This window comes from Microcebus murinus, chromosome 2 (assembly GCF_040939455.1).
Source record: "Microcebus murinus isolate Inina chromosome 2, M.murinus_Inina_mat1.0, whole genome shotgun sequence".
In the NCBI taxonomy this organism is placed as follows: Eukaryota; Metazoa; Chordata; class Mammalia; order Primates; family Cheirogaleidae; genus Microcebus; species Microcebus murinus.
The window spans coordinates 122,455,806-122,477,691 of record NC_134105.1 but is presented as its reverse complement, the minus strand read 5'-3'; the positions used below and the strand labels follow the sequence as shown (position 1 = coordinate 122,477,691).

At 48.5% G+C, this 21,886-nt stretch overlaps 1 protein-coding gene across 2 annotated transcripts in view; it reads left to right on the top strand.

Annotated features, from left to right (window-relative positions):
- Positions 1-21,886, top strand: part of ASTN1 (astrotactin 1) — a 315,886-nt gene that overhangs the window by 267,638 nt on the left and 26,362 nt on the right. For both annotated transcript variants that reach the window (XM_012765031.3, XM_012765030.3), the window contains exon 17: positions 16,133-16,401. In XM_012765031.3, coding sequence (XP_012620485.2) covers positions 16,133-16,401 — 269 coding nt within the window. The remainder of the gene's footprint in view (positions 1-16,132; positions 16,402-21,886) is intronic.

Here is a 21,886-nt window from a genome sequence, read left to right as displayed (position 1 = left end):
TATTTGTTTTTGTTTGTTTATTTGTTTGTTTTTGCTGAACTGTTTGAGTTCCTAATAGAATCTAGATCAGGCGTCCTCAAACTACGGCCTGCAGGCCACATGCGGGTGATTTTGCCCGTGTTTTTTTACTTCAAAATAAGATGTGTGCAGTGTGCATAGGAATTTGTTCATAGTTTTTTTTAAACTATAGTCCAGCCCTCCAATGGCCTGAGGGACAGTGAACTGGCCCCCTGTTTAAAAAGTTTGAGGGCCCTGATCTAGATATTAGTCCTTTGTCGGATGCATACTTTGTGAGTATCTTCTCCCATTCTGTAGGTTGTCTATGTACCTTTTTGAATATTTCTTTTGCTATTTAGGATCTTTTTAGTTTAATTAAGTCCTATTTGTTTATTTTTGTTTTTGTTGCATTTGCTTTTGGGGTCTTAGTCATAAATTCTTTGCTTAGGCCAATGTCCAGAAGAGTTTTTCCTAGGATTTTTTTTCAAAAATTTTTGTGGTTTCAGATCTTCCATTTAAATCCATAATTCATCTTAAGTTAATTTTTGTGTGTGGTGAGAAATAAGAGTCCAGTTTCATTCTTCTGCATGTGGCTGTAAGTTTGATTCTTCATAGAAAAAGTTTGCCAACTCCTACCATAGATGGTAGCTCTTGTTATTAAAGATGTTTTTATCCTGAGGTCCATCCCAAAGCTACCTCCTCCATGAATTCTCCCCTTATTTAACTCCCCTGATGTAATCTAGGTAATCTAGTCCATATTTGATCTTTTATTGTACAGTCATGTGCCACATAATGATGCTTTGGTCAATGACAGACCAAATATATGATGGTGGTACTATAAGATTATAACTGAGCTGAAAGATTCCTATCCCCTAGTGACATAGCCATGGTAATATCATAGTACCATGCATTAACTCACATGTTTGTGGCAATGCTGGTGTAAAGAAACTTACTGCACTACCAGTTTTATAAAAGTCTAACACATAAAATTATGTACAGTACATAATACTTGATAGTGACAATAAGCAACTATCTTACTGGTTTATGTATTTACTGTACTTTTCATCATTATTTTATAGTACTCCTTCTACTTATTTAAAAAAAAAGTTAACTATAAAACAGCCTCAGGCTGGTCGTTCAGGAGGTGTTCCAGAAGAAGGCATTGTTACCCAAGGAGATGACAGGTCCATACTTGTTACTGCCCTGCAGACCTTCTGGTGGGACGAGGTGTGGAGGAGGAAGACAGTGACATTGATGATCCTGACCCTGTGTAGGCCTAGGCTAACGTGCGTGCTTGTGTCTTACTTTAACAAAAAGTTTAAAAAGTAAAAAAAAAAAAAATTAAAAAATAGAAAACTGCTTATAGAATAAGGATATAAAGAAAGAAAATATTTTTGTACCATTGTACAATGTGTTTGTGTTTTAAGCTCAGTGTTATTACAAAACAGTCAAAAACTCAAAAAATTTAAAAGTTTATAAAGTAAAACAGTTATAGTAAGCTAAAGTTAATTTATTTTTGAAGAAATAAATTTTTAAAATAAATTTAGCATAGTGCACAGTGTTTATAAGTCTATAAACTGCTGCACAGTAGTGTGCAGCAGTGTCCGAGGCCTTCGCATCCACTCCTCACTCACTCGCGGGCTTGCTCAGAGCAGCTTATAGTCATGCAAGCTCCATTTGTGGTAAATGCCCTGTACAGCATACCATTTTCACTTTTTTATAGTGTACTTTTATGGTACCTTTTCTATGTTTAGATGTGTTAGACACACAACTACTTATCCTTGTGTCACAGTTGCCCACACTGTTCAGCACAGTGATGTGCTGCACGGGCTGGCAGCCTAGACGCCGTCGGCTACGCCCTGGCCTAGGTGAGCAGCAGGCTGTGCCAAGTGGGCCTGTGTAAGTGCTCTCTGTCGTGTCCGCCCAACAGCAAGATCGCCTAAGGACTCATTTCTCAGAATATATTCCTGTCGTTAAGCAACATGTAACTATGCTTATAGTCTGTTTCTCTGTCCTATCTCCTCTACAAAATAATACATCCTTTGAATGCAGGGATTACACATAATTCATTTTGGTATGTTTGGAAGACCTGCACAGTACCTTGTAAATAGACATTCCATAACTTTGTATTTGCTCTGTCAAATTGAGTTTTCAGTTTGGGTCTTCTGACTTTTGCCTGATGTCAAAAAATGTTTTGATGGAAATAAAGTCCTCGGAAGCTGAGGACAAAAGCACAAGAAAGCTCTAAAAATATTCCTACTCAATAAAAGAAATAATGGTAACAACCTTCAGATGGGTACTGACCACTCTACAGGCCAAATTTCAGCGTTTGATAGCATTTGCTTCTTACCCTTTCTGAAATTAAAAAGTTAGATGTGCCTCGGGGATTTGGAAATACTAACAGTGAATTTTCTTATCACCTGTTTAAAATGGGTCCTGTTCTCTAGCTTTCTTACCACCATTTAATTTCCTGGCATTGTGATTATTTTGTTGGGGTGTGTGTATGTGCACACACTCACTTATCCATGCGGCAGGCATTCCATTGTGTTGCTTTTACTTGTTTGACTCTAGAATAAAGACAAGAGCTAAATTGTCCTTTAGTGGGCTTGTTACTGTAGGAATGAAAATTAAATACAAGATCCTATAGCTACAAGCCTTGGCAATAGCATTCATGACATAATATATCTGAGTGGCTTATGTCCTGCATTTCTCTGTGGGGTTCTGATTCTGGATTTAGGCAGGGGAAAAACAGCCTCAAGGTCTTTCTGATACCTAGGAGAGATAGGCATTTTCTCCTCTGTGAAAATAAGAAAGAATCTAGTCATCCTAGCACTCTCTTAGTACTAACAGCCAAGTATCATGGCTAGTTATTCAAGACTCGGATTAAGGCCTTTAGCGGCTGCCATTTATACACCACACCGCATGCAAGCACCATCCAACTAGTGTTGTTTTCAGGCACAAATCTTTCGTAACTAGAAAAATGGCTTGGGAGAGCAAAGGTTAATTGTATTCTACTAGTGTAGCATTTTTATTTGAAGTAAAGCCTCAGCATGGTTAGCAGCATTTTTTTTTACCCATTTTCCCCTTAATATTAATTAAAGGATCGCCCAACTCCTAGAAAGATCGGTTGCCAGCCTGGTGGGTCCCCTGGGGCCCACAGGCATCATGTCACTCTGAGCAAATGTGCCTACATCAGCAAGGACACCTTAGATGCCACCATTATGCAAACCAGCCACATCTTTTGATGTCATGCATCAAGACTTTGCATGGAAGCCCATTGTCACAAACCAGTTACGCATGTAGCGTCATCTTTTCCTTCCCTCTTTCCCATCTCGCGGGGCTGCTGTGGCTGTGTGGCCCCGGTGCTGAAGCGGGGCCAGCTGCGCTGCTTCCTGGCTGCCCTCGCGCCCCGCCGTCACAGGCTCCGGTTCCGTGCTGTTAGGGGCCTGGACGAGTCATGGCTTCTGCAGCAGCATTTTGAGGGCAAGTGGTGGAGGCCTTCCCCAACCCTAGTTTCCCTGTGAGCCAGCCCTTGGTGCCCGCCAGTGTAGGCGACTTCTGGTCCCCTTACTGTGCAGGGACTGACCTCACAGCCACCTTTCGTGGGCTAAGTTCTTGTAGGCCTGAGGCCTGCGAGTTTACTGAAGACTGAGAACTGAATGTTCTCGTTCTGTCTCTAGTTCATGGAGATCCTTGTTTTGTTTCTGAGCGTTGCTTTTTTTTTTCTTTTTACATTCATCACATGTTTATCCCTACCGGATGCCAAGACTGTGATAGGTAAGAGGTAAGATATGGTGAACAGTGCCTATAACCATTAAAAGCTGATCTACCAGCGGCCATGCTAAGGGCTTGGCGTGTATTATCCCATTTAAACCTCAGAGTAACACTGAGATAAGTCTGTTATTATCCCATTTTACAGATAAGGAAACTGAAGGCCAAAGAGGTTAAGCATCTTATGTTGTGTGTCAAAGCTCTGAATTTGAACCCAGGGCTGACAGCCTCACATCATGAGACAAGGAATTCTGGGTGAAGATGGATCTTTGCCAGCCGGGTGGTGGTCTGGGATACGATGTGCTCCCAGCCTCTGCCTCAGCTGCTTACTCTGAGCCATGCGTGACCTGCCACATGCCTCTTCTGCCTTCCCCTGCCTTTCTAGGGACAGATGTCTGCTTTCCTGATTTCACCTGTGGTCCAGCCTCAAGGGTCCCAGAGACTCTGGCCCTCCTCGAGACCACGTGCTCGCACGCTCTCGGCCCGGGAGCCTCTGCTGGCCCATCGGCTGAGAGAGCCATGTCTGTCTGTCTGTCCATCTGCTGCCATGGCTGCTGCTATTGCTCTGAAGTCCAACTTCACACCGCAGTTTCTCTACTGAAAAGACAAACTCTGTGTGTGTGCGTGCGTGTGCACAGAAGAGTTAGAAGCTAAAGCTGTGGTGGCAGGGCTTTAATGGCAAAGTGAGAAGGCAGGCGCCTTTCCTGGCTGCCACAGCCACCAACCGGGCCTGCTGTGAGTACAGCCTCCGCCGTACTTGGCGGGGCCTGTGTGGGCGCCGCACAGTTATGTTGTTTTCACGTTTATTGTTCTAATGTCTACTATTGTCGTAAGTATGTAGGGAGGCAACGTGAAGTCACAGCACCTTCTTGGCTGGACAAGGATTTTGGGTTTTCTTTGTGGCATGTGAATGGGCGAGTTAATACCGTAATCTGTTAGCACATGCGCACCTAACCACCGCTGTCTGGGGGCAGCACTGGACCTGGCCTCCACAGCCCCCACCCCGCCGTCGCGTGCCTCCCATCGCCGGGGACTGCCCGCAGGGCTGCTGCCTCCCTCACTGCCCGGGAAGTCCCTCTTTTACAAGAAGACCAACTGACGTGATTGAGTAGATCTGTTCTTTGGTCAAGAATATACAAGTTTTCTGACTTTCAGTATTTCTCCTTAAAATAGAACTGACTACACAGTGCTTTTTGTCTAGAAAAATCCAGGAAGCAAAGTGATTACGGCCAGTGATGGAAGGTGCTACTTGCGACAACCTTCTCAGGGCCAGCCTGGTCGGGGAGCACTTTTGGTTCTTTCTGTGACAGTTCAGGCCAAGGTCGTCGGAGTTTAGATTGGTAGCTGTGCCCTGGGGATCTGACTGGTTGCTTGAATGGCTGCATAAACGATGAAGCTGTTTATTTTTACCAAACAGTAATGATGTTAAATGCTAAGGAGTCTGTTCCCCACTTTTAACTCTTTTACATGTTGGGGTTATTTTACGATTTAAAAAAAGGGCTCTAGCAATATCTAATAAAATAAATCACCCTTGTCTTGGGCGGTGAATCTCAACATGTTATCTGAACGCTGCCTGGGTCGGGCCCCTTGGCGTGCCTGGCGACACAGATTCCCGGCCGTGCTGGTCTAGGGAAACACTGAGCAGATCAGGCCCTGCGAGGACAGCTGTTAAAAGGGACGCAGAACTCCTTCTGAAACGCCCCTGCTCTGACAACCCCGACAGGTAAGTGGCTGGCGAGCTTGCACACGAGTGCTTCCCATTGCCAAGGTTCCCCATCCCGCTTTGTGTCAACTGTGAATTATCACAGAAATTGTCCTTCAAGGCGGCAAGTATCTTCCTTCAGCCTACCTCCCCTACCTGAGTATATCTCCGTACTTCCTCTTGTATGCACCAGAGCGCCTCCCTCCCCTGCCTCTGACTACACTGCTTGTCGTAGCACTGTCTATTTTTCTGTCCACCCGCCCTCCATACCCCTTGGAAAATGAGCTTTTTTTCTGTAATTTATCTGACTACTTTTCTTCCTGAGCACTGAGTGCTGCTTCTGACACATAGTAGGCACTCAGTGAATATTTGCGGTTCCATGAATTCATCTCCCCATCATTTCCCACCTTCAATCCAAATTCTGCTCTCTGGAAACAGAATTCATGTGATCCCATTTCCATGTGAGAACCCTTCAAATATTTAAAGGGGGAGCGGCTAAGCCTCCATGTCTCCGTCTCCTGGTATCTGTTCTGAACTCCCCAATTGCTCCAACCATGGTTTAGATGGCCCTGCCTCCAGGTGGCCTGCTATCCTGACTGCGCTCCCTGTGGTCACAGTGTCTCTCCACTGGGGACACCCAGAGCTGAACCAACGCCTGGGTGTGGCTTGCCATTTCTGTCTATCGCCGTGGTCACCATGCTTAATATAATCTGAGGCCTGCCTGTTGGTCTAGCACACATGCCCCTCTCATCATCAAAGGTTTCTGTTGTAACCTTTGTCTCCCCTGTGCCATCTGTCCCCACCACTCACTAATGGTCCTGCAGCCCTGTCTGAGCTGCTGGCGTCTCCCTCACCAATAGTTGGGACTGCAGCTCTGGGGGAAACCGCCTCTGGCAGTGAGGGCTTCATTAGGCTGGAAGAGGCACCTGCAGTGACTAGAGCGACTTGGAACAGAGGGCGCGGGGCACGGAGAGGTGAAAAGAGCCCGGTCCACTCGGCGCATTTGAGAACTCAAAGAGCTGCGGGAACTGTGCAGAGTCCCACATCTCCACCAAGAGCCCCAGTGTGCTGGAGCCTGTGGCTACAGCGGGCAGGGAAGTGGCATAAATATCAGTGAGGCAGAGCTAAGTGGTAACGGACTTTAAGTTCTGTCATATGTAGTTAATTTGCAGAATAAATTGGTCAGGGCAGCAAAAGGATTTAACATCCAGATTCATTTGAAAAACAGAAGCCAGATGAGTGTCTGGAGGAAAATGGAGACTGTTACAGCATTCCCTTGCCGGTCGGAGTAGTAGTATTATTGAATAACATTTTTATTAAACATTTCTAGACCATTTGGTATTAAAGATATTTATAAGCCAGCCTTGGCAGCGTCTCAGGGAGGCACTGACTCTCCGGCCGCAGAGCGCGGAAGGCCGGAGGACGCCGCCCGCTGCCCCTAACTCTGCTCGGCGCCCGCAGAAGGCGCGTCTGGGCACCTGGGCACCTGGGCACACTGCAGCGCGCGGGCCGCGGCAGGCCACGGTGAGATGTCCCACCGTGTCGGGGCTGCGAGGCGTCCCCTGCCCTGCGCCCCTCTAGTCCGGGTTGGGAGGCAGAAGGAAAGGGAGAGGCTCCGAGGGGCAGGCGGACGCACGGAGAGCACGGCGCTGGGCTGGCCTGGCGGCTCTGGCGCGGCTCGGGACCCCGTGCACCCCTGGCGGAGGAATGATGCCGCGTGCCCGCCCGGAGAGGGACGCACACCGATTCCGCGCCCTCGCTCGGCCCAGGCTGGTGCTGGGAGCCGCCTCTCTGCAGCTCTCTGCTCCCGTTCTCCCTGCCTGCCGCGGTCTTTGCCCTGCTTGTCCTGGGCTGCTCCTAGACTGCTCTCCTGGCTCCTCCCCAGGGAAGACCAGGACAGAGGGGAGGCGCTTGCTCCTGAGCGATCTGGGACGCACAGCACTCTTGGCTTCTCAGGAGAAAGCAGACTGGGGGCGCGGGCGGGCAGGGAGCCTGATCTCCAGCCCAGCGCACCAGGCTCTTTGCTGGTGGCGTGCTGGGTGTGCCGCTCATCCAAGTTGTCTTTCTGCTAATGGAGATTTTAAAATAGCAAATCCTGCAGGTGTTCTTCATTTTCACCTCTCTCCCAGCCCTGCCCTCCCTTTTCCCTATGCCGCTCTGTCTGTGGCGAACAGCAGGGACAATCCAGCACAGCTTTGCACATCCCGAAGGCTGTGCCTGGGAATCTCTGTCAGGTTTATTTTGACATTGACAAGACGCTGCACACAGCTGCTGTTGGGCAGCACGAGGCTGATGGAGCCGGAAACTTGTTCCCTCTTCCCATTGCCATGGGCCCGGGAGGAAGCCAAGGGGATGGACTATAGCCCCAACGAGGGCCAGCAAATGAGATGTCACAGGCTGCAGAGGAGCGGAGGGCCCGCAGCTCAATGTCATGATGTTAAAGGCTATGGGCACTGCAGCGGGTTGAACAGTGTCCCCCTCAAAATTCATGCCCACTTGGAACCTAAGAATGTGACCTTCTTCAAAAATAGGGTCTTTGCAAATGTAATTAAGTTAAATGAGGTGACCTTGGACTTAGAGGAGGCCTCAAATTCAATGACTAGAGTTCTTATAGGGGAAGAAGAGGGGCTTGGACACAGACACACAGGCAAGGAAGCCCTGTGCCAGCTGAGGTCACAGGTGCAGTGACGCAGCTACAAGCCAAGGAGTGCCAAGAGTGTGGGGGCCACCAGAAGCCAGCAGGAAGCAAGGGAGGTGACTCCCGAGAGCTTTCAGAGGGAGCCTAGCCCTGAATGCACCTTCACTTTGGACTTTTAGCCTCCATAACTGCAGCATTTTGTTGTTTAAGCCACTGGATTGTTGGCAGTTTGCTATGGCAGTGCTAGGGAGCCAGGAGGAGGAGATGTGATAAGAACAAAAACCGGGGTGATCAGCTCTGAGTCACGTAAAAGGCATTTGGTGAATAAAGAATCAGATACACTTTAAATTGCCAAACAGAAGGCTTCAAAATATAGGCATAAGGCAGCACACACGCACATCTACTACAATTCAGCCAAGACCGAGGGAACTCCCTCAGGTGAGCAGGTGCTGGGTCCCAGGGACACACAGATGAGTATGTTCTATAAGCAGGTGGGACAGGCACACCCTAAGGCCAGGACAGCCTGTCATCATGTAGCCAATGCTCCTCTGGATGTGGTACAAAGTATCAGTAGGATTACTTCTGCCACCAATAAGGGGAGCAGAGTAGCTCTCAAAAAAAATATACAGAGAAGGAAGGTAGGGAAAAAGAAAAGAAACAATGCTCTGGGGTGTGTGGGGTTGGCGGGGTGGCCATGGTGTCAGCTCAGTCTCCCATGCTCTCCCGTGTGTGCACGTAGCAAATGCCTTTGGAAAATCCCACGGAGGCACCGCAGGTTCCCTGGCCTTACCTGTATGGTGAATCTTGATGAAGTTTCAGGTTGCCATTTGAAGAATTTTAAGCAGAGACTAGGGGAAGCTAATTTCCCTTTGCTTCTTTCCATCCCTCTGTGTTTTTGGGGCACTTCCAAGTGTCAGATACTGGGTTTGATGAGCTGTTGACAATCCGAGACAGCAAAAGGCAGCGTCTTGCCCACTGGGAACTAGCAGTCTAGCTGATTAGAAGAGTTGCTTTTTAAAGTAAAAGCTTTAGGGCTTCCCAGTGATTCTTGCATTTAATCCTTCTTCCCCTCAAGATGCCTAGTCTGTAGAGCTGACTCACCGCGAGGCCTTACAGAGGCGCATGCATTGCTGAGCTATCTTCACAAATCTTCCTCTTCGCACTAAGTTTATGATTGATAAGGGGGTGCAGCTGAAGTCACAGCTAAGTTTCAAAGGCTGATTCTGTGTTCTAACTCATACCTCGGTAGAGCCCGCTCTCCTGCCGTTTCTTTCGCTCAACCTCTCCTCCCACGTGGAACGTCACTCTTACCAACCAGAATGGGAGGCTCTGACGAGCTTAGTCCATTTGGTATGAAATTTACTGTCCCCTTGCAAAAGCTAACTAGCAGCTTTTGGCAAAGATGAAGCACTGCATCTACACCAAACCCCAATTTGACGTAAACCTAGTTGGCCAGGAACCTCGACCAATTATTTGTTTGACAACGTGCCTATGGAAAGGGACAGTCTCAAGAAAATAAAACCTTATATTGTGAACCAATTTTTTTAAAGCTGTTTGAGGCATAGATACCATTTTATTTCTGTCTCCTACAGCTTCCAAATCTGCATAGTCATAATTGATGAACAAAATCGTCACCTGCAGGCTCCTTGGGGAAAGGTTTAATCCTGTTTTGTAGGCAGTGCTTCATGAGGCAGCAGGAAATTGGAAAACCGCATTTTTAGAAAAGAAAAATGTCAACAAGGATTGGAGGAAAAGTAGGTATTTTCTAGTTAAGTATCAATTAAACAAAAAAATTCAGTTTTCCAGAAGACACCTCTTCTCGAAACATGCCAGTTAATGGCATTTTGCTGAGGTGCCCTGTGGGTACACGGTGACTGCTAATTATCCTGCTGGCCTCACACACCCTACACACTGCTCTGGAGGGGCTGGCTGCAGGGCATGATTATAACAAAGACCTTCTGCTATTTCTAGACATTTCCTGAAGAAATACCAACTGAGTCTGAAGTATGTAGCAACCTTAATTTTGAAACTAAAAGTAAGGGGTACATCCTGACTAGGACTGTTTTTTAAGTTGTGAATTCATTTGTAGGAAAGGACAAGAATGTAAACAAAACTAGAAAATTTTAGAAGAACCCAGGGCAGCACTGCCCAAGATGAATTTAAACCCAGCCTGTCTAGTTAGTACCTAGAGTGCAGTCACTTAGTAGACAAGTCATTAGACATGATTTATTAATTCAACAAACACTTGTAGTCACTCAATAAACATTTGTTTAATGAACTGTTGAATACATTAACGTACATTACATATTAGGCATGTGGGATATTATAGTGGAGAACAAGACCTAAATTTGTCCTTCCAAGCACCCTGGTGTTGGTGATGGGCTGGGCAGGTAAGTAGACAGGCATTAGGTGAATAAGCAAATTTAGAAAACAATCATTGTGCCCTAGGCTGGGTTCTAGATTCTCTTCGGGAATTATATCGGCTAATCTTTTCCACAGCCTTATTCAATCAATCAGTTCTGTTATTATCCCTATTTTATATATGAGAAAGACCAAAGAAAGATTAAGAAACTCACCCCAAATTACACAACTAGCAAGTGGTGAGGTCAGAAATGAAACCCAGGCCACATACTTTAAATTGCACTCTGGTGGCAGTGAGCAAGGAGAGAGAAGTGAATGCAAGGAGAGGAAAGAAATGTAAATGTAAGAAGATTAGGAAGATTAGGTGAGGGTTGGGGGGTGGGGGGAGAGAGGAAACACCAGCAATGAAGCCAGGATTTTTGACTTGAGCAAGTAGGAAGTTGGTGGTGCCTTTTGCTGAGCTAGGACCTGAAGGAGGAGGCACAGTTGCCGAGGAGAGTGTGGAGGAAATGCCGAGGAGAGTGTGGAGGAAATGCCGAGGAGAGTGTGGAGGAAATGCCGAGGAGAGTGTGGAGGAAATGCCGAGGAGAGTGTGGAGGAAATGCCGAGGAGAGTGTGGAGGAAATGCCGAGGAGAGTGTGGAGGAAATGCCGAGGAGAGTGTGGAGGAAATGCCGAGGAGAGTGTGGAGGAAATGCCGAGGAGAGTGTGGAGGAAATGCCGAGGAGAGTGTGGAGGAAATGCCGAGGAGAGTGTGGAGGAAATGCCGAGGAGAGTGTGGAGGAAATGCCGAGGAGAGTGTGGAGGAAATGCCGAGGAGAGTGTGGAGGAAATGCCGAGGAGAGTGTGGAGGAAATGCCGAGGAGAGTGTGGAGGAAATGCCGAGGAGAGTGTGGAGGAAATGCTGCAGTTTGAGCCACACTGAGTTTGAGGTGCCTGGGAGACACGCGAGTGCTTGTTGGAGCAAGCTTGTTAAAGTCTGTTACTCGTGGTAGAGATCCCAGGTAGGGTGTAGAGTTGGCAGTCCTCAGAATAAAGCTTTGTTCTTTCTACTTGATTGTTTGAAGCTTTCGTAAAGGACTAGAGAACTGTTTACACAGCCTTGGTTTGGATTCTTTATGTTTGACTTTTTGTAAAAATCTAAATCTGTGGTTATGACTTAATATATTCACTCCAATATATTCATGAATACATAGGTTAGATAGGAAGATAGAAAGACCTACACTAGGCGAAGATGAAAAGGACGCAGTTCTGACTCCAGGACACTGTTATATCACATAGAGGTGGAGAGAAAAGTGGTCAGTTTATGCCCTGTCCTCTTTTTCCTAATTACTAATCCATTGCATTGTATTTTATTCGAGTCCCAGAAAGTACATCGTCACCGCAGGTCTGGGAGTTCAGTGTAACTCCAGAATGACCCTCAGTCCAAAGACAGGATTAAACATCCTGCAAGACCGATTACAGCCTGGGATGGACAGAAATGTGAATTCTCATGACCACCAGGACACCTGGCTGGAACCATAGACTGGGGTGAGGGTTGGGGGAAGTCCTGAAATGCAAGGTGTTGGTGGCTTCAGGGTATGACCTGCTGTGACTGTGCTTTATTTGAAGGTGTCAAGCCTTCTTTCCTGTGGTGAGCTGTCTCCAAAAGCTGGGACCTGATTAGTTTGCATTTGACTTCTTCGCTGCCTAATGAACTGCCTCTGTAGTTCTAGCTGTGATGTCATTAGCATCTTGTTGCCTTGGGCACCAACTCAGGAGAGAGATTCTTAAGCAGTCCCAGAATCCTACAGGAATTGTACCAATTTACTTCATGACAACTTCATGACCTGTCGGTTCTACCAGCAGAGCAGACCCTGCACGAGAACGGGCCGCTCGCTTTCATGGCCTTCATGTGCCCCTGAGTCTAGGCGGGCCGATTTGTACATGCCGAAGGCCATGGGCACATCCACAGTGAGATGCTGAGCGTTATGGACGCCCGTGTTCTCATCCCATGGTATTCTACTGGGGGAATTTATCCACTGTGTGCTGTAGGATACAGATTTAGCCTAAAGCGAATGGCATTTATTTATAGCAAACTGTATTCGCAAAATGCTTTGCAGTTTTAGAGCTACATTCCAGGTTGGATGTTCTTCTGCTTGTGAGAAAGTGAAGTGTCTAACTGGACTGCAGAACCTCCCCTGAGAGCAACGGGTGAATTCAGCTAACAGGGGTGACGGAGCCACAACCAGGTATTCTTTGTCAGACGGCACCTTTGTCAATTATAATCTTTTGAGACCTTAATTGTAGCTTAGTTCTTATGTCCAAAGACTGTGTACTTACTGCCATAGGATGTTTATTTTACTAAGAGATAGCACAGTGTCTCAGATCACCAGAGCACTTCTACCCAGGCTTCCGAGGGTGGAAGAGGGAAGGCCCACCAAAACATCTGGCCCCGAAGGAAGCCAGGCGCAGTCTCCTCACGGCCCCCGTCCACACGCAGACCTCTCCCGCCGCTCGGCCGCAGGAGTGAAAGGCAAATGCCAAAGATCGGACTCTCCTGAAGCTTTTAGGACCTGAACTACTCTCGCGTACTGCAGACGTGATGGTTATAGGTGCTCTCTGTGGGCTAAGGGAGATTTATCTGGGCTTTCACCACAGGACTCCATCATTTTAAAGAGTATTTCCCAATTGTCTCTTTAACTGCGCATAGGAAATGCATTTCTTCTTTGAAAAATCTCTCTCTCACACACGTCCCTATTCTTCGCTGGAACCTGAACGGATAGCGTTTGGGAGCTCACTGCTCGTTGCTTCCGTGTAAATCCCGCTCCTCTGCAGACAGCTCCATCCTGCCTGCGGAGGGGGCGGAGGGCAGCTGGTCCTGGCTCCAGCAGGGCCCTTTGCACGTGGACCTGAGGGCTGTCAGGAGGCAGAACATAGGATTCCCAAATAAAACGAGGGGTGTGGGCTCCACCATCCTTTTCTGCGTCCTCCTTCCCATTCCTCTGCCCTCTCTGCTCCCTAACCTTGCCGAGTATCTGGGGCTGAAGGATTTGGAGGGAGATTCGCTGAATCTTGATTTTAATTGGGGTCCCCAGCAGACAGCAGCAAGGGGAGCAGCCCCTCAGATGTTTACCGCGAGCGGGCCGGGCAGGCCCGGAACCGAAGCGCCACGGGGCAGTGGGGGTGGGGAGCCTTCCTGGACATCTGGGGATTAAAGGACGAGAAAGGGAATTTGGTGGCATATTACTTCCCCTTTCAAGGAGCTTTCACTCCTATTAAGGACATTGAGGAAGGGGTTTTATTTTCCCTTAATTATCCTGTCATGACCTATGTCCTGTCATGAGCTATATCCCTCACTCTGTATTTTTTCTTCGTAGGATAAGTGTTATGGCATTGTTTTATCCCTTAATGCTGTATTATCCCAATTGAAAAAAACTGTAGCTCCACAGCATTTTTTAAAGTAGCCATGTGTTGCTTTTCCATGTTTATTTTCCGTGATGCCAAAGAGGTCACCTGAGATGCTTTCCTAGTTGCTCACTAAAGTCATTTTAGACTTAATATCCCCATCTAGCGGTTACTGGTGGAAATTCTTTTCCCAGCCTCTGTTGCACCTGTTCTCGAGAGGAGCCAGTCAGGGAGGAGGGTGAGTCAGGGAGGAGGCCGGGCGGCCGGGCGGGGAGGAGGGCTGGACAGGAGGAGGGCGGGTGGAGGAGGAGGGATGGTCAGGGAGGAGGACTGGTCGGGGAGGAGGGCTGGCTGGGGAGGAGGGCCAGTCCGGTAGGAGACTTGCAAGCTCTCTGGCAAGGCTTGCATGGCAAAATTTCAAAAATTTTCTTTTGAAAAGAAACTATATCTTTACTGATGGGGGAATTTTATTTACTTTCTCAGTGAATGAAATCCCATCAAAGATCCAAAGGCCTCGCCCCACCCCACTCACTGCTGCCTGGTTGGTTCAGTGCATGGCATGTTGGAAGCAGGCCCAGGGCTGGATGAAAAGAGGCTTGGGCCAGCTGTGGCGATGTCACTGCAGCCTGGGGTTGACTGAGCCCTGGCCACCTGAGTGTCAGCACAGACATACAGTGGTGCATGAGGTGGTGTGGGGGCTATCTTAGTTGATGCCGTCCTTGGTTTCGGCATGTGCAGTTATGCAGTTCTCTTATCACCTATGAAGGGCTTGAACTCAACTCTGGGCACGTTATTTAATAAAATGCAAATGTGAGATAGATTGTATACCATATCATAGTCCCTGAGGAAGTCCTTTGCCTAGCGTGCAGGAGGAGTCCCATGTCCGTGGGGCTGCCGGGTACCAATGCCGCATGGCACGATAACGGCACTCCCTGGAAAGCAGCAGTGCCAGAATGCCTGGTAACATTTCCAGACGGGCTCACAGGGCAAAGCAGGCCAGAGGGAGGAGAGCACAGGGCTCTCTGGACCCCAGAAGAGACAACGGTTGGTATGAAGTCAGTGAGTCCACATCTCACAGCCACCTTCTGGAACCACTTTGCAAATCCTTCCAACTGGTTCCCCCAAAGATCTGGCCCATCAAGTCTCACATTCCTGATGAGTCCAGGAGGACCAGAGTGAATGTTCTGTAAATGCTCATTATTTCCAGAAGCCCAGTGATCAGTCTGAAATTGTTTCATGTTCAGGACTGAAACTGTACCAAAAAAGGTTGAAAATCTCTTAAGAAATCCAGTGCTTTTAGTCACAAACTCTACTTCCATCTTCCTTTCGAATGAATAAATTAAGTAGAGAATCATGAGGACTGGGAAGAGCAACGTCAAGCAGTGCTTTCTTGTATAGGGAACAAACCATTATTCTCTGTTGGACATTTCTCATGTTTGTCACCTAAAATAGACCAAGAGCTTTTTTACCTTTTACACATCAAGCAAGAGTGATATGGACCCATCTCTCAGGCTTTGGAGCAAAAGGCATTTTGAAAAACTCAGAATCCCCTCACCATCTACAATATGTTGATTGATAATGAAACAAGAAGGTCCTGTTCTTCTTCTACGATCTGCAGGCTTGGGAATCAGACAAAAGTGGGTTCAACCCCAGCTCTCACAATGTGCTAGCTGTGTGACCCTGAGGCTCTTGTGACCCTCTGGCCTCACTTTCCTCACCTGTAAAATGAGTATAATGATAGAACTTCATGCAGAGGGTTGCTGTAATGGTTAAAGGAGCTCTGGAATGGATTTCACCTTTGTAGTACAGGCTCTATAAATCTTGGCTATATTTATGATTGAAACCATTTTATGACAGAGGTTGGACACGTGCTAGCCACTGTTTTATGTGCTTTAAACCATTTTGCCATTCATTCATTCCACAGTGCTAGAGGTCGCTACTATTAGTATCTTCACTTTATAGAAGAAGAGGCCGAGCCGTAGAACAGTCGCTATGTCTGTCTTCTCGCTGGTGGCCGCCAGCACAGGCCCTGCAGAAGCTTCCCTCTGAGAGAGCCGTTCTCAGAGAAAACAGCCTGGAAGGGCCGTCCCCAGCTCTGTGGGGCACTGGGAGGATGGGTGACCCAAATTAAGTGGCAAGGAAGAATCACGCTCTCACCCTCTCATGGCATTTTCTGACCTCGCAAGGATTGGACCCCGGGACCCAGGGGCCATGAGGTCACGGCGGTCCTTGATCTTCTGAATCTCTCACTCTCTGTTTTCATTTTGTGTCTGGCAGGCAACTCCCCATCTGATGAGTCAGAGGAGCGAGAAAGAGACCCCAAGGTGCTGACGTTCCCAGAATACATCGCCAGCCTGTCAGACTCTGGCACCAAGCGCATGGCAGCTGGAGTCCGCATGGAGTGCCAGAGCAAGGGACGATGCCCCTTGTCCTGCCCCCTCTGTCACGTGGCATCCAGCCCTGACCCCCCTGCTGAGCCGGTTCTGCTGGAGGTGACCAAAGCAGCCCCCCTCTATGAACTAGTGACCAACAACCAGACCCAGAGGGTAAGAGGCCTGGGACGCTTGGCTCCTGGAGGCACGAGCAACATGAGAGGGCTTTCCAAATGGCATGACAAAGAGACAGGGTGCAGTTGAGTGCCATGCTAGAATATGGATAGTGACGCATTGGGTTAAGCTTATCCAGGGACCGAATTTGTTTAGATTCTGCATGTTTGCATTTTAAGTCAAAATCACTGAATCCATAACCCCCCCACCCCCACCCCCAGATATGATTTGGGAGTCACAACTGAGTGCTCATGTAGCACTTTGAGCAAAAAGAGCTGCAAGGGGGCAGGCGGACACGGAGGTACAGCGTTTGCAGTCACCAGAGTCATTGCTCAGAGAGTCCTCGTGCCTTGGGGATGGTCACGGCAGAGGCTTGGCTCTGTCTCCAGGCTGTGGGCACGGGAGGCCAGCCAGCTCCCCTGGCTGAACCCCACGCTGGACCAGCCGCCTCCAGACTAGGCTGAGCACGTCAGGCCCAGGTCCCAAAGGGAAGGGTCTGGCAGCCCTGGCCTGAAGGGGGCTTGGTTTTCTGCCCGTCACTCTGCTCCAGGAACAAAACAGCACATCCACACAGATCCTTCTGCCTTTTATCACGCTGCTGGGTCGTGACATTCCCCAACCGCTCCTCCTTTGCCTCTGCCATTCCCTTTCCAGAGAAGCCAGGAGAAGCTAGATGGACCCGAAAGGAGAAGCTGAGAAACGCGGCAGAGGCATGGTCTCAGCTGTTTCCTGCCTCTGGCCTGCTCAAGGACATAGCAATCAGAGCGAGTCAAAATACACAACAACGACGACACAAGACAGGGGCACTGCAGGTGTGGGACTTCTGAGACTGCTGGCAAAGGCAGCCTTGGGGACAAGGCGTGGCAGGAGTCTCAGCCGTGGGCTGCTCACCTGCCTGAGAGGGGTGCCCACCCAGGAGGGGTGACAGTCGCTTTCTCTTCTCTCCTCTGTGGAACACCTGGTGTGTCCCGGCTGGTTTCATAGGTGGCGCTCAGACCCACAGGAGGGGTTCTGCGTGTGTGCTCCTCTCGCCAGCACGCCCCTGCCACAGACATTTCACTGAGTGTTTGGAAATAAGGGTTTTCACAGAAACACACAGATAAATTGTTTCCGTGGCCCACAGATTCCTCTCCAGCCCGACGGGCGGTGGGAAGAGGAGCCGGAGCACAGGCGGCACCGCAGGAGGGGCACCGCAAAGGATGCAGACTCGGGACAGGGGTCACTTTGGAGCCCCAGAGCCGCCATGGCTTTGACCCATGCCAACCCCGCCGTACCGCCCCGCAAGGTCTCCCGCGAGCACCCAAGGCTGCCGCAGCCGACACCCCAGGGGCTCCTGGGCCGCTTGCCTCCGCGCCGCGGTCGGAGAGCTCACGCAGGGCCGCCCGGGGGGCCAGCCTGTGCGGGGCGGGCGTCGTCCACCCTGCTGCAGGGGCTCCGGCAGGGTGAGGAAACCTGTCTCAGCAGCCCCTCCTCGCCACGCCTCTGCCCTTCCCTCCCTCCCTCCCTCTCCAGTCCTGAGAGCGGGCTCGCGAGGGGCTCCCCTGCCGGCAGCGCGGTCCTCTCCAAGCACGGCCACCAGGAGTCCTGGCTGGGCTCAGTCGCAGCACATGTTTCCCCCTCGGCTTTCTTCCTCAGACGCGTTGTGTCTGCACCGCCCTCTCTGTTCCTCTGTTTTTCTAATCTTGCCCTTTCTGAAGAGTGAGGATGAGGAGTGGACGCCAAGGAGAAGCAGAGGGGGCCGAGTTGTGACGGCAGTTCAGCGTGTGTTCTCTCTCTGCCTCTCTCGTGTATCTTTGGGCCTGTGTCTTAACCTCTCTTGGTCTCACTGTCCTCTTTCTGATAATCCCCAAGGCAATATTTCAGTCCCATCTGTGATTATGGCAAAGAAACAATAGGTCAAACCATATAACCAAGCAGGTATCTCAAGCCCAACAAAGCTGAACTCACCAACTCACCCAAACCCAGCCCGTTGTGCCGTCATCGCAGGGAATGGGCCCATCTTCCACGAAGTTGCCTGCGCTGGAGACTGAGATGCTTCCTAGGATGTCCTTGTCCTTCCCAACATCTGTCCCATCATCAAGAAGGCGTACACATGCCTCTTGAATCATCTTCTTTTTATGATACACACCATCACAGTCCAATTATTTCAGCCATCCACTGTGATATCAGGTTACTGTCTTACTACAGTGGCCGTCTTACTGGTCTCCCTATCAGGCCACCCAGAATTGTCTATTAATAATACGGACTTCTGATCATTTGCCATCAAAATAATTTAATGGCTCCACAGAGTCTATTGAATACAGCCTGACGTCCTTAGCACAGCATCACAAGGCACTTTGTGATCTGATTTTGTCTTCACTTACATGGTTAGGTTATTACCACTCTACCTTATACTCTATACTCCAAAATTTAACTCCTTGTACCGCCTCAAACAACACATTTCTCTCCTGCATCTGGCCCTTCAGACTTCAAACTCTCAGTCCCAGGAAGGTCCTCTCCCACATTTCTGCCACTGGCAAACCCCTACTGGTGCTTTGAGTTTCTGCCCAAACATCACCAGCTGTCCAGAGCCCTCGCTACTCTCGGCCAGCCCAGGTATTCCTTTATGTAATTCCCATTGCGTGTGTGCACACAGCTTTTACAGCACACACCGTCTGTGATCCTAGTTGTTTACATAGCTGCCTCCTCCCCTCTGGACTATGAGAAATGCTCTTTCTTCTATGGCATCCTCGTGCCAAGCAGTGGTTGGTACATAGTTGGCGATCTGCTAAAGAAGTGAATGAACGGATGAATAAATGGGCAAACAAATGGATAGATGAATTGGCCTGGAAGTTCAGCTGCTCTCCTTAGGGAAAAACAACAAAAATTAGACAGTTTTATTTATTTTCTTGAATCAGGATTAAATCTGCTGACAAATGTGGATTCCTCATTCGATGCCTGGCTCATCGTAGGTACTAAAAAAAAATGCAATTTCCGTTTCTCTTTCTTTCCAAATTGGTCTTTGTTCATCTTCTACCCTCATCTAAGAGTTTGCAGTTACCTGTAGCTGATTCAGAGTAGGAACTATCATAGTGTGAATCAAAGGTGGAGAGTTAAAGTTTTTGAAGAAATGGTATTTAAATGATTGTCATCATAAGTGTTGGTCCTTACTTCTTTGGATTGAAAATCCGCTCATATTGTTCCACTTTTTAAAATACTTGAATGGCTTCCCATTGCTCTCGAAATGTGACCTTGCCTTCCTGTGGCCCGAGGCTCTGTGTTCTGCCCCTCCTGCCTCTCACTGGCCGAGCGTCCCTTCGCCCCGCACTGTGTTTCTTACAGACTGACCTTGCTCAGTTTATTTAGAAGTTTCGTCTGGGCTTGTCATCTTCATATTGTTTTGTTTTGTTTTTTTTTTTTTTGCCTAAAATGCTGCCCCAACTTTGTGACCAAATAACTTGTAGCACATCCCCCGAAGCTCAGAGGAAAAGCCATGCCCTCACAGAGGACTTCCCAAAGCCCTCTGTGAGGCTGCCGCCGCGCTCAGCCTGCTCCTTTGCAGCCCTTAGCGCAGGTGTGGCTATTTGGCTATTTAGGTAACTTTCGTTTGTTTGTTTATTAGCTGACTGTAAGATTTGTGCAGACAAGGGCCCGTGTGTGTTTTGTGCATCATTGTATCTTTAATGCTTAATGCAGTTAATGGCCCCTTGTGGATGCTTAGCGGATAATTGTTGACTGAAGACTCTCTAAGGCAGCAGTTATAATTTCTTTTTTATTCTGTCTACCTCAAAGAAAGTCTGTTTTCCTAGTTTTAAACAATTTACCTTTTGACTAGGATTTGGTACCTTCGGGCAAAGCATACAGCAAGCACCCACTGTGCACCAGGCTTCATGCCTGGCGCTGGTGGGTGTGTGATGGAAGGGGCCCAAGATGTCCAGTGAGTCATCCTGAACTGCCCCGTTCACTGTCCTGTGGCCTGAGCAAGTTTCCTCACCTCTTCGTCAGCTTCCTCCTCTGTAAATCACGATAACTGTTTGTCAAAGTGTTAGCTTCTGGAAGGGCCTTATATATTATACAACTCTGCACAAGTTGTAGTTACGATCAAGATTTGGTTCCCATTCCCTAGGGGCTCCCGATCTGGGGAGGGGATGAGTATGGTCACTTGTTCCAACTACTCTAACCCAGGGTGGCCTATGTTCCTTACGTTCTGCAAGAATGGAACCTAGGAGACTGGCTTTAGGCTTGATCATTTTGATTTTTGTGGAGTTATCGTCTTTTTTCTTTTTTTTTCCTTTCTTTTTCTTTTCTGTATTTCTTCTTCATTCTTTACCTACCTCTTCTCTCTCTCTCTCTCTCTCTTTCTCTCTCTTTAAGGTTTTGGTCTAAACTTTTCCAGGATAGCTAGGTTTCCTTTCTCTGATTTACCCATGAAGTGTGTGCGTGCTGAGAGGGGAACAGGGAGCAGAGAATCAGAAGCAACAGCCACCGCTGCAGATGTTGAGTTAACCCAGAGAGGAAGCTCTGACCGTGGGTAGCTTGGACCAGCTGTGCACCCTGCGGAGGTCCTGCCCGCTCCCTCCCCGGCCAGGGTCAAGGCAGTCAGCGCCCACCGGGACCCGCCTCCTCACCAGGGAGTTGCCCTGTCACAAGTTCTGCTATCTTGCTAGCCTAATTTTGTTCTTTTGGCTTTTTATTTAATAGTATTTAATAAGTGTCTCTATGAAACTACTGCATGCAAAGAATTCTGCTAGGCTCTGTGATAGTTACAAAGTCTACATAAGATTCAAGTCTGTTATTCAAAGATAATAATAACTGCGAGCATTTAAAGGTGACTAATGTGTACCAGGTGCTATGCATATCTTATCTTATTTCATTTGGTTTATATTATTTTATTTAATTGTCATAGCAACTCTATTGGGGAAGTGCTATTTTTATCTTATTTTGTCTTTGAGGAAACTGAGTTCATGTAACTTGCCCAAGGCCACAGGGCTGTGACCAGCAAAGCTGGAGCTCTTACCCAGGGCAGACTGTCCAGAGCCCATTTCTTAGCATGTGTCACCTCTCCTGTTCGTGGTCTGCCAAGAAAGAAAGGCCTAACGCCTGGTCACAACCCAAGGTGGAATTGGGAAACTATCTATGGCATGCAGGACACAAGACATGCCGAGGGAATACAAAGGCAGGGTGGGGAGGGCAGGTAAGGGTGCACAGAGAGGCATTTGGGAGGGGCCAGGTGCCTCTGGGCAGAGGGAAGAGTGGCCACCTGGAGGAGGAGTGGTAGGGAGTTGTGGAACGATGGAGTGGACAATGGAGATGGTGGGCGGAATGTGACCTGCTTCCCAGGTGACAGCCTTTCCCACAGGAACAAACCGTTATGCTAAAGGGAGAGAGACACCCCAGAGGTCCTACGAGGCTCTGGCTTCCCAGAAGCAGTCTCCGGGAGTAAGAGTTGTAGATCCCCAAATAGTGAAGTGGGGACACAACCTGGAAATCATTTCGGGTTCTGCAG